Raw genomic sequence first — 27,242 nt, forward strand, 5'->3', positions numbered from 1 at the left:
ACCAGTGCTGCAAGCCCACCAGCAGCATTTGGATTTACAAGCCCTGGGCACTCCTGGTGCACTGTACTAGGGTCTGACAGGTAAACCAAACCAACCAATCATGGAATCACTAATTCCTACTATAATTTACAATAGGGAGAGCATATGCACTTTAGCACTGATCAGCAGTGGTAAAGTGCCCAGAGTCATAAAACAGCCAACAACAGGTCTGAAAAAATATAGGAGGAGGAGGAAGGCAAAAAGTTCAGGAATGACCCTGCAAAAAGGGCCAAATCCAACAGCTTATCACCCACGAGGGTATCCAGGCGCTGTACCTGGGCATGGGGAGATTAAGTGAGTTTCCCAGAATAACAGGATGTTGCACCGACGCTGAGACTCAAACCCAGATACCCGGCTCCAGAGTCGGCAACTCTGGCCATTGCGCCACAACCTCCACCCCCCCATGACTAGTTACATATGGGCTGAGTGGATGTGCTGTAGATGGCGAGCGTGGATGAGAGGCCCATGGTGCGGGCCTCCATTCTAAAGTCCTGGTGCAGAGCAATAGGGTATATCCAAACTCTTTCACCTGGCTGTTGCAGGCAGCTTCGGACCCTCCTCAAATATTAGAGCAGTCATGTGATCCCTCACTTCCCCTCAAAAGCTGGGGCAGCATTCCCTCACAATGCATGGAGTGAGACTCAGAATGTTCAGCTGAACAGTTACAGCCTATCATAATATGTGCCTAGGTAAGTGCTTCATTTGTAAATTAAGATGTGCCAATGCCCAAGGTATCTTTCAGGAGGTCACTGCAACTTATAGCACCCACTGCCCCGCACGCACTGCCCAATGCCAGTCCCAGCGCTACCTACCAACCATCACACTGCCATAAATGTGACAATTTGGGCTTTTCCAGGTCACCTTAAGTGGTAAGAATGGCCTCGGCACACTGGGATTAATGTTTAATGTACATCGAATTGCTAAGCACCCTGCTGAAGTGTTCTGGTCAAAATTAGCTAGTGCCACCATGCAGTGAACTGTCATAAAAAGTGCTAGTGCTAAGAAAGAAGTGCCTGAGCTGAGCACCAGCAAACACCATCACAAATTAAGCATGGGCTAGGGAGCAATGTAAGACCCAACAGCAATACTATGTTAGCCTTCTGTACTATGCGGCTTGCCGCCACACAGTAACACACTGCACACTTTCTGTAATATGACACCAGGTGGCTAACAGAAGCCTTAAGAACAATTAGACGGCATGATTGATTTTCATTAAGAACTTTACCAAGCTTGATATATATTTTGCTGTGGACGAAGGACAGTCCAGGGCAAAAAGAGTGGAAGGTACGTGAATTCTGTGCTCCTGGTAACCTAGTTCCCTTCCTCTGTCGTGTACCAAATAGGATTACCCAATAGTTTGATATAGGTATTGCTTTTCCACCGTATGCATGTGTCTTTGACAGGTTTCTGCTCTGTGGGTAACACGCTTTTCCTTGTTTCTGCCCTATACACTGAAGCAGTTGGGAAACTGCATGGACCTGTTAAAACTGAGAAATAATATATTTTTGGGAGTGTTACCAGGCAGAAATGTTAGAAAAAATTCATGCAATCAAGCCCTGTTGTAACGTCTTTTCCATGTTTTTCTATAATAATATCTTAAAAGCTTAAAAGAATGACAAAGAAATTCCATACATTTTTCTACGATATATTAGAGTGGCAACACTCTGAAAAGTGAAAGAAAACATTTAGACTGCGACTGGCAAGAACGCGTTATGTTAACTGATGAACTGCCAATATAAGGATTGTAGATCAGAATATTGAGGGACAAATTTAGTGATACAAAAATATTGTGGCCTAAACATCGAATACAAAAATCTAAGTTCAATGTAGATTGATAAATATAGATTTAAGATTCTAAACTCGAAATCCACTTATCTTGAAGATATGTTTTCAAAGTACATATGTATGGAGTTAAGTATAGTAAATTTAGATCTACCTCTCTCTAGTTTCCTTCACAATATTTTTGTCCCTGTTCTTTAGGCCATGAAATGTTTTCTCACGATGGTCCGCCCATGATATTCTATCCGAAAACCCCATTGGTTGACGAAGAATGTAAGCTGAAAGTTAAACAATGTAGTTTTGTGAAGTAAACTTGTTATTTCCTGATTTTGCTTAATAAAATATAAATACATGGATTCACCAACATAAAATGACTTGATCTATAATTGGGAATATTATTCAAGACAATCATAAGGGAGAGGTGTGGCGCAGCAGCCAGAGTGTCTGATTCCGGAGTGCGGGGCTCACGGTTTCGATCGCCGGTGGCAGCTCAGCATCATGTGAATGTGGGCAATAGCTCACATAATCTCCCTGACAGCCCACAGCGCCTTGAAACCTTATGGGGTGATATGTTTGCACTTTATAAATAGGAAATAGTGGGAAGCAAAGATATAAAATATCTTGTAAGCGTGTCTTGTGCACTCATTTGCAGAGGCAGTGGTTCCCAAACAGGTACTTTTTTTCTTCAAGGTGGATATGTTAGGAGAGCCATGTTCTGTGCAAACTGGAAACAGACAATAGTCTGTGCCACAGCACCATGGCTTCCCCAGGGTGGCCCTTTCAGCCTAAGGTCAATGAATACCTGTGAGATATGAGAGACTAAGTTGCCCCCGCCACCACATTCTGCAGGGAGACCCCATTTTTATGTTGCGCCACTGGGCTTCCCTACACTTGAACTGCACATGGCCAAAGTATGTAAAGAAATTAACTCAAGCAAGCAAAATCTTTAGGGATCAGTGAAGGTGATAAGGTCACTAAGAACAATATGTGATGCTTCCATCAATCTAAGACAGCCAAGACAGAAGAGTCAAGAAATTACACTTGAAGATTTTGCAGACAAAGGAAAATTGGTAAAACAAAATGGTGTCAAACCACAAGAGACTGCCCAAGGGGACTGGGAACCAAAACAAGGCATTACATCTCATTTGTAGTTTGTTCATGTTTATACTGTGTAAACCCTTGGGTATTACTAGCAATGAGGCAGAGAGGATGAGGTTGAGAATTTGGGATGTTATGTATCGGAATGATTAGTAAATAGCGTCACAGATGGTGGTGCAGATCAGCCCGGTGGTTGGTCAGCACCTCTCCTACCGTCTCTGTTCTTCAGGAAGATTTTGTAACCCGGTGGAGGATGGCTGTTGGGAGAACTGATTGAGCCACCTCCCAGCCATGCCTCAGTGATGCAAGCTCTGTGCCAGTTGGCATCTGACGGTAGGCTGCTGGGCTTTAATGTGCACTACAGGGCTGAGCTTGCAAGCCATACAAACAAACTTTCATGTCCAAAATCATTTTATCCACTGTTGATGCGGTAAAGAAAACTAATGAGAACAAATCTTCAATGCCCTCAAAGAGCTTGAGTGGAGGAAAGCAATAGGAGAAATGTGCCTGCCAGTTCAATTGTACAACCTGTGCAGGGTGCCAGACAGACCAGCTAGAGTGAACACCACCAGAGGAAGCATAAGAGGGAAAGGGACTGCCAGCAGATTTAAACAGTGAAAATATCAGTAATAAAACCTGCTCCAGAAGATGTAGCAAAGTGCTAAAATCTATTTCCCAATTTGTTCGCTCAACATGAACCTCAAGATACTGACCCAGATGCAGGCTTACTGGTTTAAGATTGGAATACCAAATAACATACACAAATTCCAAGTAGTATTCAACCCTGAAAGTCCATCCAGATCACATGGGGTTTTTTTTTTTTATTTATGCGATTTTTAAAGCGCTGCAATTACCCATAGGTGTCTCGGCGCTGAGAGCTATATCTGGTACCAGTAAAGTAAATCCCTGAAGCAGTTTTAGAGTTTTAGGGTTGCTGGCACATCTAGCATGGCAGGTTAAACATCATGTGGATTGCAAAATTGTCTTCTGAAAACCTGCTGGGAAGTCATTCAATCTTGCATAGTCAGTATTTGTTTGGGGCGATGGGAATACAAAGAAATGGTTTCAAAATCCATCAAAAAAGTCCAGCTATTGTTCTATGACCTCATCAGTGTAATACTTTGCCAAGATCAGTGGTGGCTCCTCTGCTATGGCGGAGGAGTGTTGCGCTCCTTGCCCGCCTCAAAACGTGAACAATAAAACGATAATAAAACAGGTTTATTATTGTTTTATTGTTTTAGGTTCAGAGGGCTGGACAAGTCTTGGGGGCGGGGCCATCACAAGGGGAGTGACAGAGGGAGTGGTTGCACTGTGATCAGTGCGCATGTCAATTTGGCAGGAATTCTAAGGCCGGCCAAACCAACATGCTCACTGAGTTGTCTCTAAACCAGCTGTGTTGCTTGGTTGGAGACAACAAAGCACAGACTCCAAAGCACAGGCTCCCAGTCTCTCTAGGAGCGCAGATTCACAGCACTCAGGCCAATCCTGACACTGCTTGCAAACATGAGAGCGGCATCAGGATTGGCCGCAGGGGAGCCTAGGAGCCTGTGCTGCAGCAAGGACATGGAGAAGAGCGGTGAGCCTCAGGTAAGTTCTTTTTCCCTATTTTATTTTTAAATGTTTCCTTGTTGTTCAATTTTTTCCTCCCCTGCCACCTCCCTGTCGTCACACCCCCACACCCCACCCCACCCCGCCACTCCACCCGCACAGAAGCCGCTACTGGCCAGGATTCTATTGTAGTGACTGTCTTCAAGCAATGGCGAGGCTGACACGGGTAACTTTTCTCAGAAGCTTCCTAGAGCACATGAGCTGAGCAGCGCCATATTTATCTAAAAAGCATCACATTTGTATACATTATAAAGGAAACGGAAGAGAAAACAATTTTGCTTTGTCTATGACAGCAACATGGTTTCACCAGTTATCTTGCCCCTACTCTTTGTCCTAACATATAGCCTGCATTGCGTGCTATAAAGACTAAAAATGAATGACAGGTAAATTTGAGTTAGGGGAGTTACATCAATGTTTAAATCAATGTTTAATAATGATGCTACCGTGACGGTGCAGTGGAATCCAGATGTGGCAGTGAAAGACTCTGGGAAACAATACAGGAGTTGTTTGATTTTACTTCACATCCCAAGATGCTACTGCTAACAGACTTACCCATTGAGAAATACAATGAAAAAAGAAATTAAGGCGTCTAGGAAGCCAATATAACACAGGTGTAGAAGATGTGGCCTTACGGCCTGAGCGGTCGACCTCAACCCTGGAAAACCGGGTTCCAGTCTCAGCAGGGACGCTCAACATTCTGTGATTCTGCGCAAATCACTTAATCTCCCCATGTCTAACAAAAATGAATGTGTCCTCATGTAATGCAAATGGTGCTATGTAAAGCGCTCTGATGCCCGATTCGGGTCAAGTTTGCGCTATATAAAACTCTGTAAAATAAGAAAATAATATAAAAATCTAAAAAAGGTTACTAGCTGGCTTTCACAAGGCAAGCTTGTCCCACTATTTGATCCAGAACAGATCCTCACTTCTGTGTAGCCACTGTTGTGTACTACATTATGGTAAGGATGATATGTCTTAAGAACAATATATCTGACAATCTGGACCCACCCATCCCTCTCCGAGTATTCGACAATGACCTCAATTAGTCCCCTTTGCTGTTTCTTTCCCAGTTCAACCAGTGACTACAACATGCTGGGTATGATCTACCAGGGAATCAAAAAAAGTTGAAAGTTCATCTCAGTTTTTATTTCTAAAGCATACAATCACTCTCCTCTCAGTTCAACATCTCAAAAGATACACACCTGCGCCAATCATTCAGCCTGACAAAAGTATAATCGATCATGTTCTGTGTTTCACTGTGCATGAGTTGCATCTTTTCTTACTTGTACCAACCATGGATGGACAGAGATGCAGTGCTACAAGCAGCATTTAGATTGTACTTTGCAGGCTACTTCCATTACTGAATTGCAAGAGTTCATTACAAAAGGCCACCAATAGGTTTCATTCTTCTTGTACACAAAGATGAAGTAAAAAAAAGTACCTTACTAGAATTTCTGGCCGACAACACCCACTGAACCGCTAAGGTGCAGTACATGTCGTTACTAGAAGTCATTTTGCAGCCTTTGCTGTATTACAGTGATGGTAGTATCACCACCTTGTTAACTAGTTGTCACTCTGCAGCCTGGAACAATTGGTGGGTTACCAAACAAGACAATTAAGCTTTATTGAACTAAATGACTAAACATGCAAACATTGTTGGAGGTTGGCTGGTCACTGTATTTCTTGAGTATATGTTTGAAGGTAGATGTCCACATATTCCCTTACTAGTGGACAAGGGCTTGCCATAGCAATCCCAAGGTGCTCTTTTAGGGGGTAGTGTGGATCAAGCAGCCTTAGGCTCATCACAGTTGAGTGTTAGACATCTGCAATACACACACAGTGAAGGAATGGTACAGAAGACTCAATTAGGAGATCCACACCAATTTATAAAAATAACATGTATCTATAAATATATTTAGGCACCAGAATCAATAGACTCAGGTAAGTACGTTTCTAGATAGAAATACTTTTAGGTTTCATAAATGGACATTTACAGCAATTTTCATAGGCAGCAATGTTATCCTATTTAGGAAAAAAAAATACTGCATATAAGTTCTTTACAGCGACTTACAAGACCATTCCTCAGGACTTAAGGGGAGTACAGGGCAAGGTCCAAGGCAGCACCAGCAAGTAATCTCCAGTGGAATTAGGGCGGCCGGGTGCAGTGGTGCAACACAGCTTTGGGTACCCAATGTAAGTCAAGGGGGATCGGTCCGGTCAAAACGAGGCTGCAGGCTTGGACTGGGAGGCCAGTCGGGCTGTACCAATGGAGGTTTGGGGGTCTTCAGGCATCACGATGCTCGGGGACGTGAGGACACTTTCTGTCCACTTCTGCTCAGGCCAGGGGCAATTGATGCAGAGGAGTCTTGAGGCATCAGGTTTTCATCACCGGAATCTGACGCAATAGAGGGGGCCACATCTGGGAAACCCAAGGTGGGCTTCGGGTCTGGAGGGTCTGGGGACCACACTGGCACCATTGGCCCACTTCAACTTGGGCTAGGGCAGCTTGGGTGCAGTGGTGCTTTCCAGTGTCGGGTCTTTGGTGGTCCAGAGCCCTCACAGTTCGGTCCTTGATACCTGCAGAAGTGTTTGCAGTTATCCCAGGCTTTTGGTGCCTCAGCAGCTTGCAGGACAAGATGACTTTGGCACAATTGTCGGGAATAGGCGAACAGGCTGGCAAGGTTGGCACTGAGTTAGTTGCCTCTTCCTCAGTTCTTTCTTCCGTCCTGCTTCTTCTTTTGGGTCAGCAAGACCTGATTTCCTGGTGCCAGCGGATCCCCTAGTACTGGATTTAAGGGTGTTAGGGGAAGGTAGGGTGGTACCCAATAGGCTAATTACCCCTGAGGTCACTATTCTACTCCACTACTGTGGGGAGTGGGCATAACCCTGTCTCAGAGTTCCTAATTTTGATATCACAAAGATGGCAGACTCTAAAATTTGGTGTTCACATCAGGTATCCAAACTTAGGGGTGGAACTAGTCTGAGATCGAACACACTTCTCTGGCTACTAATTTTCCCACCTGTCCAGGTGCCAAACTGGCCCTGGTCAAGTGGAGGTTGGCATCCTCTCTTGTGAGGGGAGCAAGATTTGCATACTAAAGGCAGTGGGCTCTTTGCAGCTCCCTTACTTGGACTGCTACTTTGCAGGTCATCCTGTGGGAGAGGGTGTAAACACCCACTGCCCGAGCAGGCTTTGGTCCTGACCTCCTTAGAGTAAAGGCACTCCCCCTGGGGTCAGATGCTCGTCTGTGGTGGCAGGTTGGCTAGGACCAGTCAGTGAGTACACTAGCAGTTGGTAATTTTTCAGGGGGCACCTCTAAGGTGCCCCTTGGGTGCGGGTAATAATAAATCCATCACTGGAATCAGTGTGGGCTTATTAATACGAGAAGTTTGATACCAAACATTTCTGTTTACAGTGAAGCCATCATGTAGCTGTGAAGCTCGTTTTCACCAGTGTCCAGCACATGTACTTAAAATACGTCGCTGGTCACTTGTACTTGAAGCAATTGAACCGACCAAAACAGGGAGCATATCTGCTCGTGCAGATATGTCCACACCTAATATAGTGCACACCTGCCTTAGGGCTGTAAGGCCTGCTGTAGGGGTGACTTACCTATACTGCAAGTAGTGATTGCAGGCATGCTAAACAGGGCTGTGTGCCATGTCGTGTTTTCCCTTTTGTTTGCACCACGACATGCAGCCTGCAGTGGCAGTCTGTATGTGTTTGATGAGGGGTCCCTTAGGGCGGCACAACACATGCTGCAACTGCTACTGACCCTCTTTCACCTCCTTAACCTCGGTACTAGAGGTGCTACTTACTAGGGACTTACAGGGAGCGTTAAAGGTTTTGCCAATTGGGGAAACAATTGTACAGTTTTGGGAAAGTTATCTGACACTGGGGACCCTGTTAGTAGGAACCCAGTGAACCTCCAGTCATCAAATACCAGGCACAAAATGTAGGTGAGCATATCAAAAAGGGGCACTTTCCTACAATTTTCAATATAGCTTGCACAATAAAAAGGGATAGGTCTGGTTCATTATTTGTAGCGTCTATAAACCAAGCATAGCTATTTTTGGTCCCAAAAATATCTGGGGGTTTTTAGATCTCAGGGCTTTTTGGATGCCCTAAATTGCCACACACTGCTGGAAAGGATTTACAATTTTGCTCATCACATTGGCAAATGCCCGATGTAGGTTCTGTTAATTGATTAATGTCTGTAGAATGGCTAAGAAAGTGAGGTGTATTTTTCAATACGGAATCGCTTACAGATCTGTTCTACTGAGGTCTCCAGGTCTGTTTCTGTCTCCAACCAGTGGCCACTTGCTCTGAATTTGCTAATTATTTTCTGTGTACAGCTTTTGTTTTATTTTTCTTATTAGTTATCCTGCAAGACTGATTTGCAGCGACTCTTCATTGCTGAGTTGCTGACATTCACCACTGACCCATCAATTATCACTGAACATAAGCCCATCGCTCACTCACCCATCCATGTACTAAGTCAATCACCCAACCATTAGCTGATTCCCACACCCAACTATTCACTTTATCACACTGACACATAATTAAACTACCCAATCAATGAAGAGACGCCTTCACTTAGAAAACAACCAGATCCATTTTCTTTGATAATGTTTGTTACTCTCGGACTGACATTTACAGAGCTTTATCCCTACTGGCATGGTGCCCTACTCAAGACACAGTAGAAGCAAATTTTCCAATGTCATATGTTTGGCCAAGGTTTCCCAGCATATGTCCATCGAACAGTGACCAATTTTCTCATTTATATTCATTATAATGAAAATGTATCTCATGTGGATATCCTGAAAATTAGCATTGTTCCAGCGCTCGTGGGCCAACTAAAAGCACTCATGCTGTAGGATACAATACGTGCTTTAGTTTCACATTCAAATGGCACCAGCTTCACTCAAAATGTGCGCACACATCACCGTAACCACATCAGATCTCAGGTAATGACTAGTTGTGTGACCGAGCGCGTTGTCTCCCACCCTACAGTTTACCTCTCAGTGATGGAGCGCTGGGGCTTACATGTCAATATTCTGCAGAGTACAGACAACAGAACTGATTATTGCTTTACAAGACCTTCCATCATTCCACAGAGGGGTAAAATCTTGGGCGGGGGGAGGAAGGGGACTATTGACTCTCTGCCACTCAGCCTCCCGCTTCCTCTATCACTGTGTCTTGAGCTCTCAGATCTTCAGCAGGACTTCAGCCTTTCAATTTCTCTTAACCTTTTAATCAGAGATAGTGAACGATGAATATATATGTAGTACCACCTATAAAGCAGGCACCCAGATAGGGAGCAACAGCGCCCTGAAGAGTAAGCGAGAATCTTCCAGGATTCAGGATGGTTCATGAGACAGAAAGAACATCTAAATGCAATTTACACCTCTTAGTGGTTTGATCTTTAAATGCAAATATAAAAAACTCAATTTCTACTTGTCAATCTTTTTACTAACGTATACTATTAAACCAAAATGGTGTAATATTTCATGGGTGTAAATCTACCCTACTGACCAGAGAGTAGGTGTTTCCCGGGGATATTCCTGAGAGTTTGCGTGCACCCACAAACTAATATGTTTCTGAATATTCACAATTATTCTTCTCAACCCATTCCCACTATAGATATTTATTTCAGTCTGATACAGGAATAAATCAATTTTCGGGGTAGTAATTGGAAGCTTGCAAATTTGGTGGGAGCTTGGAAAAAGGAGTTTAGTCAAAGGAAAAAAACATTTACGACGTTGAAAAAAGAGGAAAAAGGTAGACTTACTCTGGGATTTTTCCATGAGAAATTTGCTTACACAATAAAATAACTTCTAAGTGTTTTTAATAAAAATATAACTGTGGTGGTTTACTGGAAGTACTCCTGGAAACCTTTGTCCCAGAAATTAGTAGAGATAAGGTTGTTAGTTGAGAGGGGCCCTGAGGAAATTTGGAAGCTCAATGTGAAACGTAAAAGGCAGGTAAAAGATCCATCTGAGGCAAACAAAGCGGTTCAGATATTCGGATATAAATAGAAGAGTATTGCACTGAGGCTGGTCTTCCTAGGTGTGGGAAAGACAGCATGGATTATCTTCCAATAAAACATTTCCAAATAATTCATAGATCATGTTCCCTTTGTTCTACAAAGGGGTTTGGACAAAATATTGTGTCAAGAATATCAAGGATGAACATATTGTGAAGGTAAGTTTTTATGGGAATGCAAAGTTTTACTATACTTCACTCCACTTATGTGTACCATGACAATATATATTTATCTTCAAGGTACGCAGATGTGAAGTTTAGAATAGTAAATCTCTATTTACCTGTTTGGGCTTACCTTTCGATATTTTGGTCCTCGAAAGTTTTGTCACGATAATCTGTCCACAAATATTTTTGTAATAGATATTCTATCAGACATTCTCTATAACATAACTTACCTTTGAAGCATCAATCGAGATGGGAAGAAACCATCACATATTTCAACACAAAGGTTGGTAGAACTGTCAAATTTGGCTCATGCTAAGTAGGCCAGCAGGTCAGAGGCCCCAGGGACGTAAATTTGGGATAGTAAGGGGTTGCCGTTGCTACCCTTGCCTTACCCTTTGGTACCCTTGGCACACACTTGCCAACCCTGCGATGAAGAATAGTTTCAACAGCAGGAAGAAACACGTCAAAGTTGTTTGCTTTCTGTAGCTTCCACTTCTTAACCATCCCTAGCCTCATACCAGTGATTAGGAGGCTGTTGAGAGGCTTAGGGTGGGACAAGTTTCTATCCTGTGATGCTATTGGGGTTGAAAGAATGAGTGCCAACACCTTCAGTGCTTGAGCATTTTGTTGACTCAATGACCATGAAAGTAAGGGCTGGTCTGGCTGTACAGTGCATCAGGCATTTCCCCAGGAGGCTGGAAGGGTGGGGGCCGGTTTTGCAGCAGGGTGGCCCAGTTTCATTACTGGGGGCCATAAGCAACATGCAAGCATTTCTAGCCTCCCAGGGCCACATATGGGCTGATCTGAGAAATTTGCGAGGGCTGCTTTGGCTTCACAGTCCACCCCTGATGGCAGTCACTCACCGCAGGTTCAGTGAGATCTAATTTTCCTGAGCACATTGTTTTGTATCTGAGAGTATGAGTATTCTTATTATGGGATATACTGACGAGATATAACAAGCAGTGACAAAGCCAGCAAGATTGCAATCTGCACAGCTTGTTTTGTGAACAAATGCAGACTAAATAATCTTGAACTGGATTGGAGCAGCGTAACTTTGGATCACCCTTCATTGATTGATTAAGCCTCATATATGTTTAAATATGACTTTATGTATTCGTGTGATTTAAAATGATTAATGGAGTGTAGTGCACTTAAACTAATACAGAAAGTGCATTTACCATGTAACCTCAACATTTATATGTGTGCATATTAACGTTTCCTTTACAAGTAACAATGAATTACAGTTCTCATATATAGCTATACATGTGTGGTTTGAATAATATGGTTATCCCTCATTTATTCACATACTCATCCTATTCTAAATATCAATTAGCATCTATTATATAATGGAAAATGTACTTATTCGCATAGCCTTTTATAAATGTGATTGTCTATGTATCCGTAATCACGCAGTTACAATGGGTGCTGAGCGGCTTGCTATGCTAAAGTTGTCCAAAGGCCTTAAGCATTTGGATTTCTCAATGTTTTAACCTTCAACGTGAATATTTCCTTTGGGAGCAATGCTTTTCTTTCCTCTGCAGGTGCAAATGCATGAACTAATGAACAAAGAAAGGCACATTGTGTGAATGGAATAGGGAAGTTCAAAGGGAGTATTCTTGGCGAAGATGATAAGACTAACGAGCAAAGGGAGGACTACTGTCTGTGCAGAATGGAGAGATGGAATCCAAGGATGATTCGAATATGTGGATCAAAGAAGAGAGTTGCGAGTGTGGCTGCCAAAGAGTATCGTTTGAAGGTGGACACTAATGAGACCTTTGATATCGGGTTCTAGAAGGTTCTTTCTGTGGGTATAGCTAGGCAATAATCTTTAGCTTTGCTCAGATTCCTTGCAGGTTAAGAGAGGTGTAGACCTCTATGCTCTACTCTTGGTGTGTGGCTTTATGCTATGCAATATTGTTCCTTGGGAAAACTTCTACAGAATTCTGCTATGCTGACACCTTTCTATTTTTTTGGATCTAAGCAGGTTTTTTTTCTCGTCATTAATTAGTGTGGGTTAGTTAAGGAGAATGACTATTCCCACATACATTATAGGCAGGAGGACCGAAGCGACTTGTCATGCCTAAATACCTCAACCCACACGTGTACACTCCTCCCGGGATCTGACAAGCTACGAGAATCCCATCGTAAATGTCATTATATTTATATGACAAAACCGTAATATAAGCACGCAAATAATTGTACTTGCGCACAGTTGGGAACTATCACTGAAATGACTGATAGTTCACATGAGTAGCCGCGTTACAAGATGTACGTGGCCATTCTGAGATAAATACATATAGAGGGACACATGTAGTAACCAGTCACCAATATGCCATATAGATATAGGCACGCATATACACAAGAAAGCATATGCATGATCAGGTGCATATCGAAAGTGTGTTTCATGTTTGAAGTATGAATGTTGACACACGTGATTGATCGACTCAAACAAGTGCCCTTGACCACCACGCATAGGGGTAAGTATTGGACTAAAATATAGCAAAGTAAACAACAACAATCACGTTTTTAATTGTTTGTTGCTTGTCCTTTACTTGTCATTCTTATCTTACAGGTAATTCATAGCAGTAGGTCCGCAAGTACAGTCTAACCACAGCATGCACAGCACACCTTAGCGTGTGGGCTGCAAAAAGTTACACGTGGCCTATTCTTGCCACTTGCACTTTTTCACTTAACACTACTTCAATTTAATGTGGTTCTGAAGCGAGCCTCAACAATTTTTCAAAGAGGCTGAAACATGTTGACCAGCAGGATAATGAAGAACAATTATTAATCTTCGCGTTTATCCTCATCTTTGTTTTCAATATATCCTGGGCTGCTAGGAATAAAAAATTGGTCAGTAAGAAATCCTAGAGATATTTTTAAATTTCACCACTTTACCACACACCACCACCAAAAAAAAAACACTCCGCTGTAATCAGGCATTGTAGGACAGCTGGGTAGCATTCAGCTACCCAGCTGGGAACCCGATGATGAAGCATGCCACCAACTAGGTTGTTGGTTGAGGGTTCTTCTTACAAACCTATGTGGTGCCTAGCACTATAACTGTTACTGGGTCGTCTGTATTGGGTTTGCCCACGTTGTTTATAAAACACATACCCAGGGACAGGGGCGGTCCCACTATTTGGTCCTTCCTCTCTTGTTTGCTTTCTTTATACTAGTACGTAAACCACATACAAAATAATACCTTATGTATTCCATTGGAGGCGGAAGGAAAACAAAAAACATTGATACAAAAATAGACCAATGGGCTGATCCATGGTGTGATTGACAATGTCTCAAGCCAATGGCTGGAAGATTGTGAGCAAAAAACACAAATGGATGAAGGAGACTGATCCAAAGCCATTTCAGGTTAACCAGGTGTTCAGACTTCTGTGTTGCTTTTATTTTGTGGGTGGCAATTTCTTAACTCTTCTCCCTTTATTGATTACATTTTAAGTCTGTATGCCATTTTTAATACATCTGAACACACGCCATAATTTTAAGTAACTATTTTGTCTCAACTGAAATTTGTGGCTTCATGTTTTAGTTTAGGCAGAGTTTACAAAAAAGAAAGCATTAACACTTTTTATTTTTAAGGCTTTTCTACATTTCACACCATGTCACAAGCTGAACCAGAGCACATAGTACAGTCAAAACACAAAAATTCAGCAAACGGCTGTGAATTAAGTTTGTTCATCAGGTTTCCGTTGCACTGCATTGCACGGTAGTTACATTTAAATAGTGCTTCATACCCCTAATGAAGGATGCAGTGCATTAGCAGATAGATAGCACAGTACACCACACTGTGCAATGCAAATGCAAAATGCAACACATAGAAAGAGGAAGAAACAAGGAGAAATAAAGATATTTCTCCTCGTTATGCCTCTGCTCGGGAGGCGCAAGGTTTTGGAGCATTCCCAGGTTTACATGGTCTTGTAAATCTGGGAATGCATCAAAATCCATGGGTGTTGCGTGGGAACACCCACCGCAGTGCCCATGGAATGCCTCCCTAGTGCAGAGGAAGGCAACGCAGCGATTTGCGCTGCATAGCCTCACTCTATATCTATGAGGCCATTTAAAGCCACACAAAGTGGCTCTGCGTGGCCTCATAAATATGACTTGGTGGTTTGCGCCACCATTGGATCACAAAAAGTGACGCGACAGCGGCGCAAGGGGCTCATAAATATGCCCATTCGGTCATTAGTGCCACTCCTGACAGGTCCCACTCAGCCGTTGATCTTTCTGAGAATACTCAAGTGAATAACATTGAGTTGGATTACAATTAAAGCTTGACACATTAGATATTTGATCTGCAGAATTGATTAAGCAAAATTCCAGAAATCCACCAAATTAGAATAACATAAATCATAAACTTCTATCAATGGCTTCTGATTGCAGAGTCCCGGATTAAGTAGTTTTGTGCATACATCTATGCACTTTTCCCTTAAATCAATTAATGTTGAGCAAAGTGGGTTGGGTTATGTAGCTGACCAAGCAAAATGCTATTGACTCAAAACCTCACATGGATCTTCTGACAGTGACAACTACATTTTAATAGTAGTGAGACAAGTAGGTTGACAGTCTATGCCTTTTAAACTAAGCGGTTAACATCAGGGATGCCAGACGTTTTTCAGGGTCCAAACTGAAGCAGATGAGAGTTCTGCAAGGGATGAGAAAGTAGGGTATTAATCTATATGTGTGCATGCCTTCATGTTTGCATTGTGCACATGTTGGGGTTGTGACTTCTTGTGTAAATGGGGTGTGCAGGTGTTACTGTTCAAACACTCATACTCATGCGACCCTTTCCTTCTTGTGCCCCAGCCCCTCTCCCTCCAACTCATCTCTCCCACTCTTCATGAACCTGTAGACAGACGCTGCACACTTGAGACTTTATCACCTATATGAATGTACACACCTAAATGTCAAAGGTCACCATATCCTTGGGAAGCATGGATGCATGTAATCGGTTAGCTGCACAGCAAACACCTGCTATGCATTGATGTTGCCCCACAGTGCATGCACCAAACGTTATTATTTAATATTATTTATTTATGGTCTGTTCACAGTATAATATGTCCAAGAGGCTGCCTGCCCACTTAACATTTCCTGCCTTTCAACAGGGAATATAATGTAGGTCAAAGACACAAACAAATTAACATAGAGTGTGAATATTTCCAATATAATTTGGGCATCAAATATGCAGACTGTACATAATAATGCAACACTTTTACAATGTCAGCATCTGTGCTGTAGTCAGTGTATTGGAAATGGGTAAGTTCGAGGGGGGGCTAGGGTAATGCCACTTACTTAGGCGTTAAAAGATTATCAACAGAGAAAGAAGTATATTTCCTTGGGGGGGCAGTCTCCGCCTCATTGTGAACCTCGAAATGTGCCCCCTACATAAGAGCTGACGGCATCTGCTACTTTTAAAAATGCTTCAGTGAAATAATTTGCCTGCTGCTTTTCCCTGCCAGTCTTCTTTGGAAAACTCAGGTACTTTAGTCCTGTAGTGGTTTAAAAACAGTGAGCCCAGAGGGGCCCTCCCAGACACTACAGCTGGAGTCTCCTGAATGTTGTAAGACTTGGCTGAGCCTTCCCTCTGGAAATGGAGGTTAAAAGGTACAACAATCACTTGACATGTAGGGTGCTTGAGGCTTGGTCATTTGGCAACCAGGGGCCGTTTTGCCCAAAGTGCACAGGTTGGTGTAACTAGTGTGTGCGCCTGCTTTGTGCTGCCTGAGGGCACTTTGGTATTACAGAAGGGGCACAGATGCTTGTACGACTCCGACTGTAATACGGATAGCGCTCTTGCACATGTAGCACTAGTGCTACATAGGGAGGGCGTTTCCTCATGCAGAGGAGGAAATCTCTTTGCCTCAGCGCCCGTGCCGAACTATAGACGTGGGCAGAATGGCAAAGAAGCCATCAGGAGGCACACTGGTAGTGCACCATAAAAAGTTGCCACACTATCAGTGCACCCCTTGAGGGTAGCCTATGGAGGGGGCTAAAGGGGGTTCCATTACCCCTCCAGATAACCCTCCTGCAGGCGGGTGCCGTCTCTCACTGCACCAGCCTGCAAGGTAACACATGGAGCGGCTGATTAAAGCAGCAGCTCCTGATTTTACTTGAGTGTGCTCCCCTGAGGACAGTGCGAGTTTGCGGCCGACCTGAGGGCGGCGCATTCAGCATATTACGCCACATTTTTACTGTTTGCACCCAGCCCACCTTTTGAAAGGTGTGCTGTGGTGCAAACAGGGAAAGTGCGCCCTTTGTGTAATACAGCCCCAGCTGGAGAAATCCTAGATGCTGTCCACTCAGCATGGGCTGGACAGGTCATTCTGCTGCTTTGGTATGTTCCATGTGGGCAGCGGGCTCAGCTCGCATTTAAATTAGAATCGGCTGCCATGACTAACCCAACCCCCATGACCTCATTCAAGTCATAACTTACTGCAGTGTGGGACTGTTTTGAACATTTTTGTCAGGGTTGATTTTGGTTTCCAGTCTGGCCATGAATATGCACCCACTTGGCCAACATCAGAAGTAAAAAAAACTACAGAAGAAACTGGTGGTCAAAAAGAACCTCTGTAAGGAACACAGAACCTATATCTTTACACCCAAATAGACTATCCTTTCTAAGACAGGCACTCTGGAGCTGAGATGTAGGTGAAAAAGAAAGAAAAGGAATGGAAAAGAGGGAAATTTACGCAAATTGATAGGATTTCCATCAACTGCCAGGGGAGGCCAGTGTCATCACTTGGTTATCCTACTATCTTGCTACTATTCCTCAAACCATCGAGGGAAAATATGTAGCAAAGATTGCGACTGGACGAAAAAGATAAAGCCAGAAAAGAGAACCTTCAGAGACAGTAACTGACCGATATGGTCATGATTTAACAAACGTAGTAAATCATTTCTTGTGTGATGAAAGTGTTAGTGCAGTGTATATACGTGAAAATTAAAAAGGGAGTTGGGAGAGAGAAACAGACTTTAATACCCATCTCTCTGCCAATCCTATTAAAAACGTGTATGAGCAACTTTTAGCAAATAGGTTGCTTCACAGATTGGTCAACTAGTTTCAGCCTGAATGGACCTTGTTCCCGGCTTTCTTCAGGACCCAAAAATTAAACAGCTACTGCAAAATTTGTGAAAAAGGAAAAAATATTAGTAATTAAAGTGCTCTAAGAGTTGTCATAAAGTACAACCTTATGTGATGAGATCTCTGAACAAGCAGGGTACTCTTCACTCCTGCCTTGTGTGAGATTCAGACCTCACCTCACCCGGTCACTAACTCAGGTTTAGGAGACCCCGCCCTATCCGTCGGTGCCTCAAACTCTCCTGAGTATGTGGGAGGTCAAAAGTACACAGAAGAACCACTAAGGCAGAACAAACAATTAGGAAGGTTTAGAGCATTGCCATTCTTCTTAGACCAGAGCAAGCGTACATATTAAGAGGTCTGCAACACCACTTCAAAGGATCAACTTTCATCAACCAAGGGAATCAAATTAGCAGCAGCTCCACCAGCGTTTGGAGCCTCGTTGACCTCCTAAGGGCCTTTCGTGATGTGCTGCTGCTCTTTAGTGAAAACCTTTGATAAAATACTTTTTTGGTGCTAAACCTTCCTATGTTTCCCATTTCAAACTTTCGTTCTAGAGAGGCTGTGCTTGTTTGTAGTTGAAGACATTTTGGTCTTCTGTTGTATCTTTTGATCTTTTGTAGTCAAATGAAAGTTCACTTCAAATGTTATTTCCTCCAATTTTAATGTATCATTGTACATCAAAACTTTATTTGGTAAGTTAATTTGGATATTGTATTCTTTCATTTCAACCTGTGTCATAAGTAAGTAAGCATTCACCTTACAAATTTCCAAAATTCAACACAGCGGCACTTTTCAGATATATTTAGTTTGACTCTATAGGATTCACCTAAACAGGATATTGTGAGACCATCAATGCCTTGTCTCTCTCATTGGCCTACCACGTGTATATCTTAAAATTTCAATTACTGTGGCGAGAGACACATGAGCGGCCTGCTTTGCTACTGTTCTTCGTTGATATGAGGTTGGTGAAGGAAGCAGCTTGTTAGGTAGGGAGCCACATTACATGTTGTGAAACACCTTTTGAGCATTTTATAGGTATTTTAAGTTAGCTCTAGCTTTTAGATGAAGCTTGTGGAGTTGCAAAGAGTGAAGGATGTATTCCTATCTACATATTCAAGATATTAAAGTGGGTTCTTCATGTATGACCAGTGACAATGGTCCAAAGGCTGATCCCAGTTAACAGAGACTATGAGTCCAGTGCCCATTAGTGGAAACATCATGACATACTTTCACGAAGAGAAAGTCAAAGTCGCATGTGAAATTTCTAGGTGGCTGAGAAACAATTGTGAAAGAATATCCTGTAATCCCTTGATTCTCAGAAATGCTTGGGTGCCATTGCAGGAGGGTTGGAGTATATCAACCAAAGGAAGGGTCCATGCACTCAAGGACTCATGAGGATCAACTGGTAGGGATATTGAGCACAGTGGAGTCCTGATGCCACAGTTCTTGCAGGACCTCTGAGCTACACTGCATTCTTTCGATTCAATCCCAGTTATTCCTAAAGTGTGTGGGTGATTAATAAAAATATGTTTTAAGACATAAAGACTGTTTTTGTTGGTTGGCATTATATAAATCTCGTTGATAGCCTCTATTAAACACCTAAAAACTAGGCTTTCAACGGGAACTAAAATTACACTTTGCCTATGGAAGAGACCTTCTAAAACAAGCCCAAAGCAAATCAAAGATGCAGTTCTCAATTTTATATCAGGAGCTAAAATAGCTGATGACTTAATGCAGGAAAAAGACTTACTGGGTTAACACAACTATTTTCGAACTGTGTGAAGCAGGCAAATTGTATCTTTACATCTATATATGGTAACACAGTCAGTCAGCCATTTGATACTGATACTTGATAAAAAATTATTTAATTTATTTAGTTAATGACTACGGGGCCGATTCACAGAACTAATCTGAGACAAAATCCTAAACGTACTACTTTTGGTATTCACAGAAGGCATTTAGTAGTAGTAAAGTTAGGACTACTAACTTTACTACTACTAACTTGAGACAAAATCCTAAACTTACTACTTTTGGTATTCACAGAAGGCATTTAGAAGTAGTAAAGTTAGTAGTCCTTACTTTTTAGGATTTTGTCTCAGATTAGTTCTGTGAATCGGCCCCATCATCATTCATGACAGTGCTTAAAGATGAGAAGAAATCATGCGAAAGTGGAAGTATTAAAAGAGGTATCCTATGCCCATTAAAAGCCCAATAAAGTAATAGAAGAGTAGGGAAATAAGAGCAATATTAACAGGCCAAGATTTTTTAAAGTTTTGATCAAATGGCTTGGAAAAGGGGAGTTAACACCAATGGGGTAGGATATGTATTCCTAATGGGAAAAGAGAGTTCCTTTATATACCATAACTAAGAGATACATTTATGTTAGAATAACAAGGGCCTTTGTCCAGCCATGAGACTGTAGTCTGAGCAGGATGCCTCATGACAGGGTGCTCATTCTATGGAGAAGTTAAGACCCAGGTCAAGTTAAGACCAAGCCTATGCGAATGATATGCTGTTGGTAGTGAATAGAACCTACAACATATGTTTTGTATGTCAAAGACATTTTCAGTAAAGAGACTTAGAACTCTCATTTCAAGGGCTTAAATGGCAAAATTAAGATGAAATGCTTTTGTTAGTTTTCAGATTCAATTTGGAAATACAATGAACGCAGTAGAATAGCTTCTGATGGTAAATGGTAGGAAGGGACTTCTAGGAAGGAAATCAATTTAATTCATTGTTTTTAAAAGTAGTTTTCTTGGTATTATTAGATGGTTGAATGCGAGCTATGCTATAATTTCTTTGCTGATGTGTAAAACCTTGTAGGTTCTGCCTATTGGCTGAGAACTAAGAAATTCCTGCATAGTTTGTAGTTGTTTTGTGTTGTTATAGGAACAAGCTGAATATATTCAACATAACTAGACCCTGAAGAAGTGTAAAAGGATAACAACAAATGCATTGGGAGTTAAACAATGTGAATTTAATGTTGAAGGGACATTAATCTATAGAAACAAATACCACTTAACTAAATGGAATAATAAAATTATATTAAGACGCTCATTTTCAAACAGCTGTACATTATACTGAATCGACTAAGTAGACATGGTCCATAAAGTATACACCCTGTGGTACACCAGTAAAAACTCCTCATGCAAGGCAGAAGAATTTTATGATTGTGCAAGACTGGGATGGGAAAATAAGCTCATTCATCTCATTATAAAATTGCTTGAAAGGCTAAAACTATTAATTTCATAGCCCAGGAGTGCCGGACGCATTTGGTCCTTTTCCAGCAGTCACTGTTCTAGTAGAGGTTTAGGATTCTGTTAACCTATCTCCCTCTTCAGTTAGATGAAATTGGAACTATTGAGTTTAGTGACAATAAACACCAGATATTTAAAACATCTATAGGGCTACTTTCAATGGAAACTGTCCTATAAAAAGTAACAGGGTATTCTTTATGCTGCTATTACTATCAATATTATTAGATGTAATCATTATTTGCCAATGGTAATAAAATACATGTGAAGTGCCATATTAGAATCAGTCGTCATGACAGTTTGAAAGAGAGTAAAAGATCTAATAACAGTCAAAGTTTAAAGAAAGTCTTTTTTTGGAAGAAGACTACTTAAGAAGCCATGTTAAGTGTTCTATCAAGAATTTAGCCAGGATGTACACATTTGGTCCGATTCCAATAGTCACTGTTCTAGTATCGTTTTTGGATTCTCTTAATCCCTCACAACCTTGAGTTAGATGAAATTAGGGCTACTGAGCATAGAGACATGCATAGTGGACATTTACAGGTCTACAAGGTTACTTTCCTCCTTTCCATGGAAACTGCACTATAAAAGCAGCAGGGCACTCTTTATACTGCAATTGTTATTATTATCAATATTATTATTACATGTCATCATTCTTTGCCAATAAAATACATGTGAAGTTTCATGTTAGTATCAGTCGTCATGACAGTTTGTGGGAGTAAAAGATCTAATAACAATCAAAATTGAAAGAAAGTCTCTTTTTGGAAGAATACTTTAGAAACCATGTTAAGTATTCTATCAAGAATATAGCCTGGTTGTATGTATTTGGTTTCCTTTGAAAATGGAAAACATCTTTTGGTGTTGCCTCAATCACAGATACATTTGTTAAATAACGAATGAAAACGCCAATGAACACACGTTGTGTAGTAATTATCACTGCATAGAACGGTCTGACAAATGAGACGGATATCCCGTCCGCCGTAATGCAAGTGCTATTGGATATGATGCACTTGTAATACGTATACAGGATATCAGTTATGTTTGTGGAGGAGTAACCCGTCTGCCAAACTCTAAACTTGGCCCTTAGTCTCCACTTCACTAACTGAACTACAGCAATACTAAATGTATATGGAACTGTTACTCACCTCAGGGTGGGTCTGGGGTTTCCCTGCACCTCACAGCTCAGCCGTACTTTATCCTCTTCAGGGTCCAGTGGGAAGATGACGTCAGTGGGCTCTTGGCTGAAGGTGGGCCCATGCAAAGCACTGTCATCTGTGGAGACACAAGAGGGATACACTGTATGAGACGCTGCTGTTAGAATGAAACAAAAAGGAGGCTTTTCCAGGAACAGGCCTAGAAAAGAATGTATCCTGCAGAGATGGTCACACAGCAAAATGGACTCATGTAGAAGCAGCTCTAGGTAATTGCACACATTACCCTACTAGCCACAAAGGTAGGATCACCTTTTCCACAGAAATATGGATCTTGGCATATTATTCTTAAATGATAGGTTCATGCACAAGTAAAGCAACGCACAGGCATAGGCAGTGCACCACTTACACTGTCTATAGGGTGCCTCCGGAGAGGAGTGCAGCATACCAGACAAGCACAATGGACACCTTGGACAACCAAAAAGTCTGCATCAGCGTTAGAAACAAATGCAGTTTACATTCTTCCAAGGCAATAATTCAGCCCTTTTACATAACTGCTGAGGTGGTTAAATACTCAAGACGTTTGATGAAAGGATTGTTTGACGTCTTTAAAATTATTTGAGAGAAGCTGTGCATGAAAATCTGAGGATATGCCTAATGTTGCTGGCCTGCCACCAAATACATTGAACTCCTGTTACTACATAGGTACCACAGTGGTATTTATCATTAATGTATGCACCTTTCCATAACAAAACACAAAACATTACATCGTCCCCAGAGAACTTGTTGTCCCACACATATTCAATGGCCGTTAGACTTGCTACTTCAATCTTGCGCTATACACAAGGAATTTCTAATGCAAGTCAAGAGGGCTTGGAAGAAAATCATAGTAGAGAGGTCCCTGAAAAAAGTACATTTTGTACAAGAAATCTCATTGTAAAAGAGGTCTAGTGCAAGTAGCACAAGTTTAACAATATTTCTTTTGCAGTTCATGAGAAATATTTACACAACATCTGGCATTAGCCTGTATAGTTACAAACGATCAGTTCCAAGTCCAAAGGAAAAGCTGAAAACATATTCCAGGTGGCTGTTTAATGGCACTGTCCTGAGTGCTACAGGGCAGCAGTACTTTACATATGAAGGCGATAGACCCATTAAGATCACAGATATAATGGTTGAATGTGGTGAGCGACCAAACACAAATAGGATGTGTCAGTGCTGACCTTCATATTTGGACCACGTCAGAACAGTGGTCAAGACAGTCAGGGGGGTCTGCTGTGGAGCGTGGCTGGACAATGAGTCTTGATTGCACATGAATATGGAGGAGATCTTTGGACACGCTAGATACAGGCATGGATCAAGCATTCACAGAGGGCAAAAACAAATTTGGGATTGACAGACATCTACTTGATCTCCACTGTTCCAGTCATGATGGAGATCTGCTGGGTCTTGTGGACCAGTTAACTAATGGAGCCTCTCCAGGAATCTGTGTTTGAGCTCATGGTCATAGATTCAATTCCCAGCGGGTCCATTCAGTCTTCCATTTATCTGAGGTTCATAAAATGATCACCATTGAGTTCAGTAACAATATGCATCAATTGTTCAGCACCGAGATGGTGCGGGGTGAATAACTATTTTACAAATAGACATGTTAACTTATGTTGCACTGTCTTCTGCCAGCAGCTAGAATTAAATTAAAGATAGCTAAATTAATCCACAAAGACCTCTATCCTGCGTCTCATTGCACCTCAAAAGTAAGCCACACACCACAGGAGACTTAAGATCAATGAGGAACAAGACCTGCTTAATTCAGGAAACACCCTTAGCTATGGAATCGAAGACCCTCAATAAAGTATCTGGCCCCAGATGGCGCAATATGATAACGCGATACCCGATCATATCAGACTGAACCTGAATCCTCTGGAATTCAAAAGTGACTTAAAGACCCATATTTACAGACTACCTATTACTCTTTTCCATGGATTCCCTCATAATGTGTATGCTTAATGTCCCTCTAAGGATCTCTGTTGTAACATTTTGCTAACTTAGTTATTGTAAATTTCTTTGCCCTTCCTTTAGCAAGGACTGCATTATATATGCCCTACAAATAAACAGATAAATGAATATGGAATGAGATCTGTGCTTCCAATGAAAACACCAATCTGGGATAGAGTCGGAAACATACAACAGCTCATTGCAGGAAACCCAAACACCCTGGATCTGCGGGTTCTAGTCCTAAGTGAACATCGCAATGAACCTGCTTGATTTTTCCCTCCTATGGAAGCACTGTGCGCAAGTTATTAGCCTTAGATTAATGAAGAGCAATAATAACTCCTTACACGTGGGTTGATAAAAGGCTAATCCACAACCAATCTTAAATCATCTCTCAAGACAAGTTGTGATCAGGCACTGATGCAACGCGTGGGTTGGGTACATGACTTCATTTCACTTTGCCACAGGGTTACTTGGGGTTGACGCTAGCAGGTAAATGGGGTCTATGGGGCATATTATCAAGATCCGGCGTTAAAATTATCATCGCTTTAGCGGCAGAAAACTGCCGCTAAAGCGGCGATAATTGGCTTGATAATATGCCGCAGAGAATTCCAATAGAAGCCCCTGTTCTGGTGCGAACCTGGGCTTCTATGGGAATTCTCAAGGGCATATTATCAAGCCCATTATCGCCGGATCTTGATAATATGCCCCTATGTTCTTTATTTCACCACCTGTGAGTAAAAAAGATGTTAAATGTAAATGTCAAGGTACTTATAGAGCGCACTGTCACCAGACGGCCACCTTGCAGTGTCGCCTTTTGCGGTTTCCTGGTGCTGATACTCATACCGCTGTGGAACCCCTCCTGGCTTTCCCTGTGAAGTGTCCACTCCTGCGCACCCCCAGAATGAAGCCAGGCATCCTTAGCGCTGTTGGGGCCGGTGTGGAGGCTAAGCAAGCTATTGCCCAGAGCTGCAGCGTGGGGCCCGTGATTAGAATAGGCACCGAGGCGAGAATAGACAGGTCCGAGGAAATTGAGCCCGAGCCCCATCGAGGCGGGAATCGAACCCTGGTCCCTGGCCAGAACTCTGCTTCAGGGTCTGCCGCTCTAACCATTGAGCCACACTCCTCCACCATCACTCATCACTCTATGGTGACACTTGTATAGAAAGAACCTTCTGGTCCAAGGAGGCTTGCTGTAGACACTGTGCTGCCGGAAGGTGTCCTCAGGGCTTATTTGCCTGATCCTGGAGATGGAGATTGGATGATGTGGTCCTGATTCACTAATGGAACAGAATCATGCCTCACCACCATCATTTGGCAATACAAGGACGTGAAGGTTGTGGAAAGGATTATGATTGTTGCTCTTACAATAAAGTTTCAGGAGTAGGGGCATGATGTATATAATTATTTCTGCAGCTGCAAAGCCTATGGCTGCCAGAATCACAGGTTTTGCAATTGCTAAAACGTAGGTTGCAACGCAAAGGCACATTGTAACCAGAAATCGTATTCCAACTTGCAGAGTACACTTTGCGACCCGTGAAGAATCTTAACGGGGAGTAAGCTTGTAATGGGAGTGCCCCCATCCATTGTGATTTGCTGGGCAATGTATCAGTCCTTAGCTTTGGTCTGTTACCGATTCTAGGTAGGGGGTGGTAACTGGCATAAACAGAGCAGAAGCTATCCCTGAAGGACAACTTTAACTTTGTGAATTGTGGCTGCTGGCATTGAGAGGAGCCAACATCTGTCTAGAGGATCCCTGTATGCTCCCTACTATGCCATTCAATGAAAGTCAACATTTATTTTAAAACAGTCCCTGTCTCTGTAAGGGTCAGCAACTGATTTTTAAAAAGTCATCATTTGGTGAACTGGAATGCAGAGATGGAGGCGTGTGAAGGTGAGTGGAGGTCTGCTCTTCCTGGCAAGATAATCCCTGCCTCATAAATATTCACAGGCGATGAGTTTCTGTGACTTCCTGTACCTGGGCATATTATGCTGTGACTGATTAGTACTTCGGATGCAGCACAAAATTAAGGTGGGGGTCAAAATCAGTGAGGAAAAAAATAACTGCTTTCAACCCACCTTTGTACATGATGTCTTATGAATTCACAAATGTATTGCACGTGCATTTTTGCCACCACATACTCTATTTTTATATTATATTTTTATTGGAAGAGTACATCTGTTTACAAAATCCATTGACATATAGTAAAGCAAATTCAAGAAAAAGAAAAAAAATTGCGAAATTTCATCATTAACATACTCTTTAAAAATTCAAAACATACCTCCAGAATATGATTGTTTTAATCAAACAGATACCTTTAAAAAGCTCTACATTAATCTATGCAGCATAACATAAAACACCCCCAACCAAATAATTGCCTCAATTTAAAAAATGTCCTATATGATCCAGATCCTAGTGCATACTTCTTTTCCAATGCCTTAATCCTATTTATTTTAAACCTTAAATGTTGAAATGCTGCAATTCCACCACATACTTTTTTGATGGTTGTGATAAAAAAAGAGTGTACAACTGCGCTGTATTAAAAAAGCTAGAGTCAGTGACGCAAAATTAAAAAGACTGGTGCGAGCAGACACCGTGAGTGATTAAAAACAAGGGATGCGGAACTCATCAATGGAGAGCACAGGGATAGCAGGAGTAGAGAGATCAATTTTTTGTTGGTAGAGCAGAAAGCAATAGGAGAGGGTGGGAATGTAGGGAAGGCGGGAGCGCCATGCAGAGCACAGAAATAGAAAAGAAGGTGAGAATTGGAAATCTGTGAAATCAAGTGCATCCGAAAGCCTGCAAAAATTAACTTTCCCTCTTCAACTGTCAACCGATTCGCGGCGCTAAGTGAAGCAGTAGATAATGTAGAAGACAGCAAGATCCGAATGCACGAGCTGTGGCATGCAGAGCCATGAAGGAGGATGATGGAACTAGTGCTGAAGAAGAAGTTAAGGAGAAAACAGATGACGCGTTTTAACTCATACTCTATACACTAGTTGGTCTTAACTAG

General features: G+C 42.1%; 1 protein-coding gene across 2 annotated transcripts in view; it reads right to left on the reverse strand.

Moving 5' to 3' along the window:
• LOC146797499 (contactin-4-like) overlaps positions 1 to 27,242 on the reverse strand; it is a 976,366-nt gene that overhangs the window by 564,633 nt on the left and 384,491 nt on the right. For both annotated transcript variants that reach the window (XM_085624519.1, XM_085624518.1), the window contains exon 3: positions 22,231 to 22,357. In XM_085624519.1, the coding sequence (XP_085480645.1) occupies positions 22,231 to 22,357 (127 nt within the window). The remainder of the gene's footprint in view (positions 1 to 22,230; positions 22,358 to 27,242) is intronic.

This window comes from Triturus cristatus, chromosome 9 (assembly GCF_964204655.1).
Source record: "Triturus cristatus chromosome 9, aTriCri1.1, whole genome shotgun sequence".
Lineage (NCBI taxonomy): Eukaryota > Metazoa > Chordata > Amphibia > Caudata > Salamandridae > Triturus > Triturus cristatus.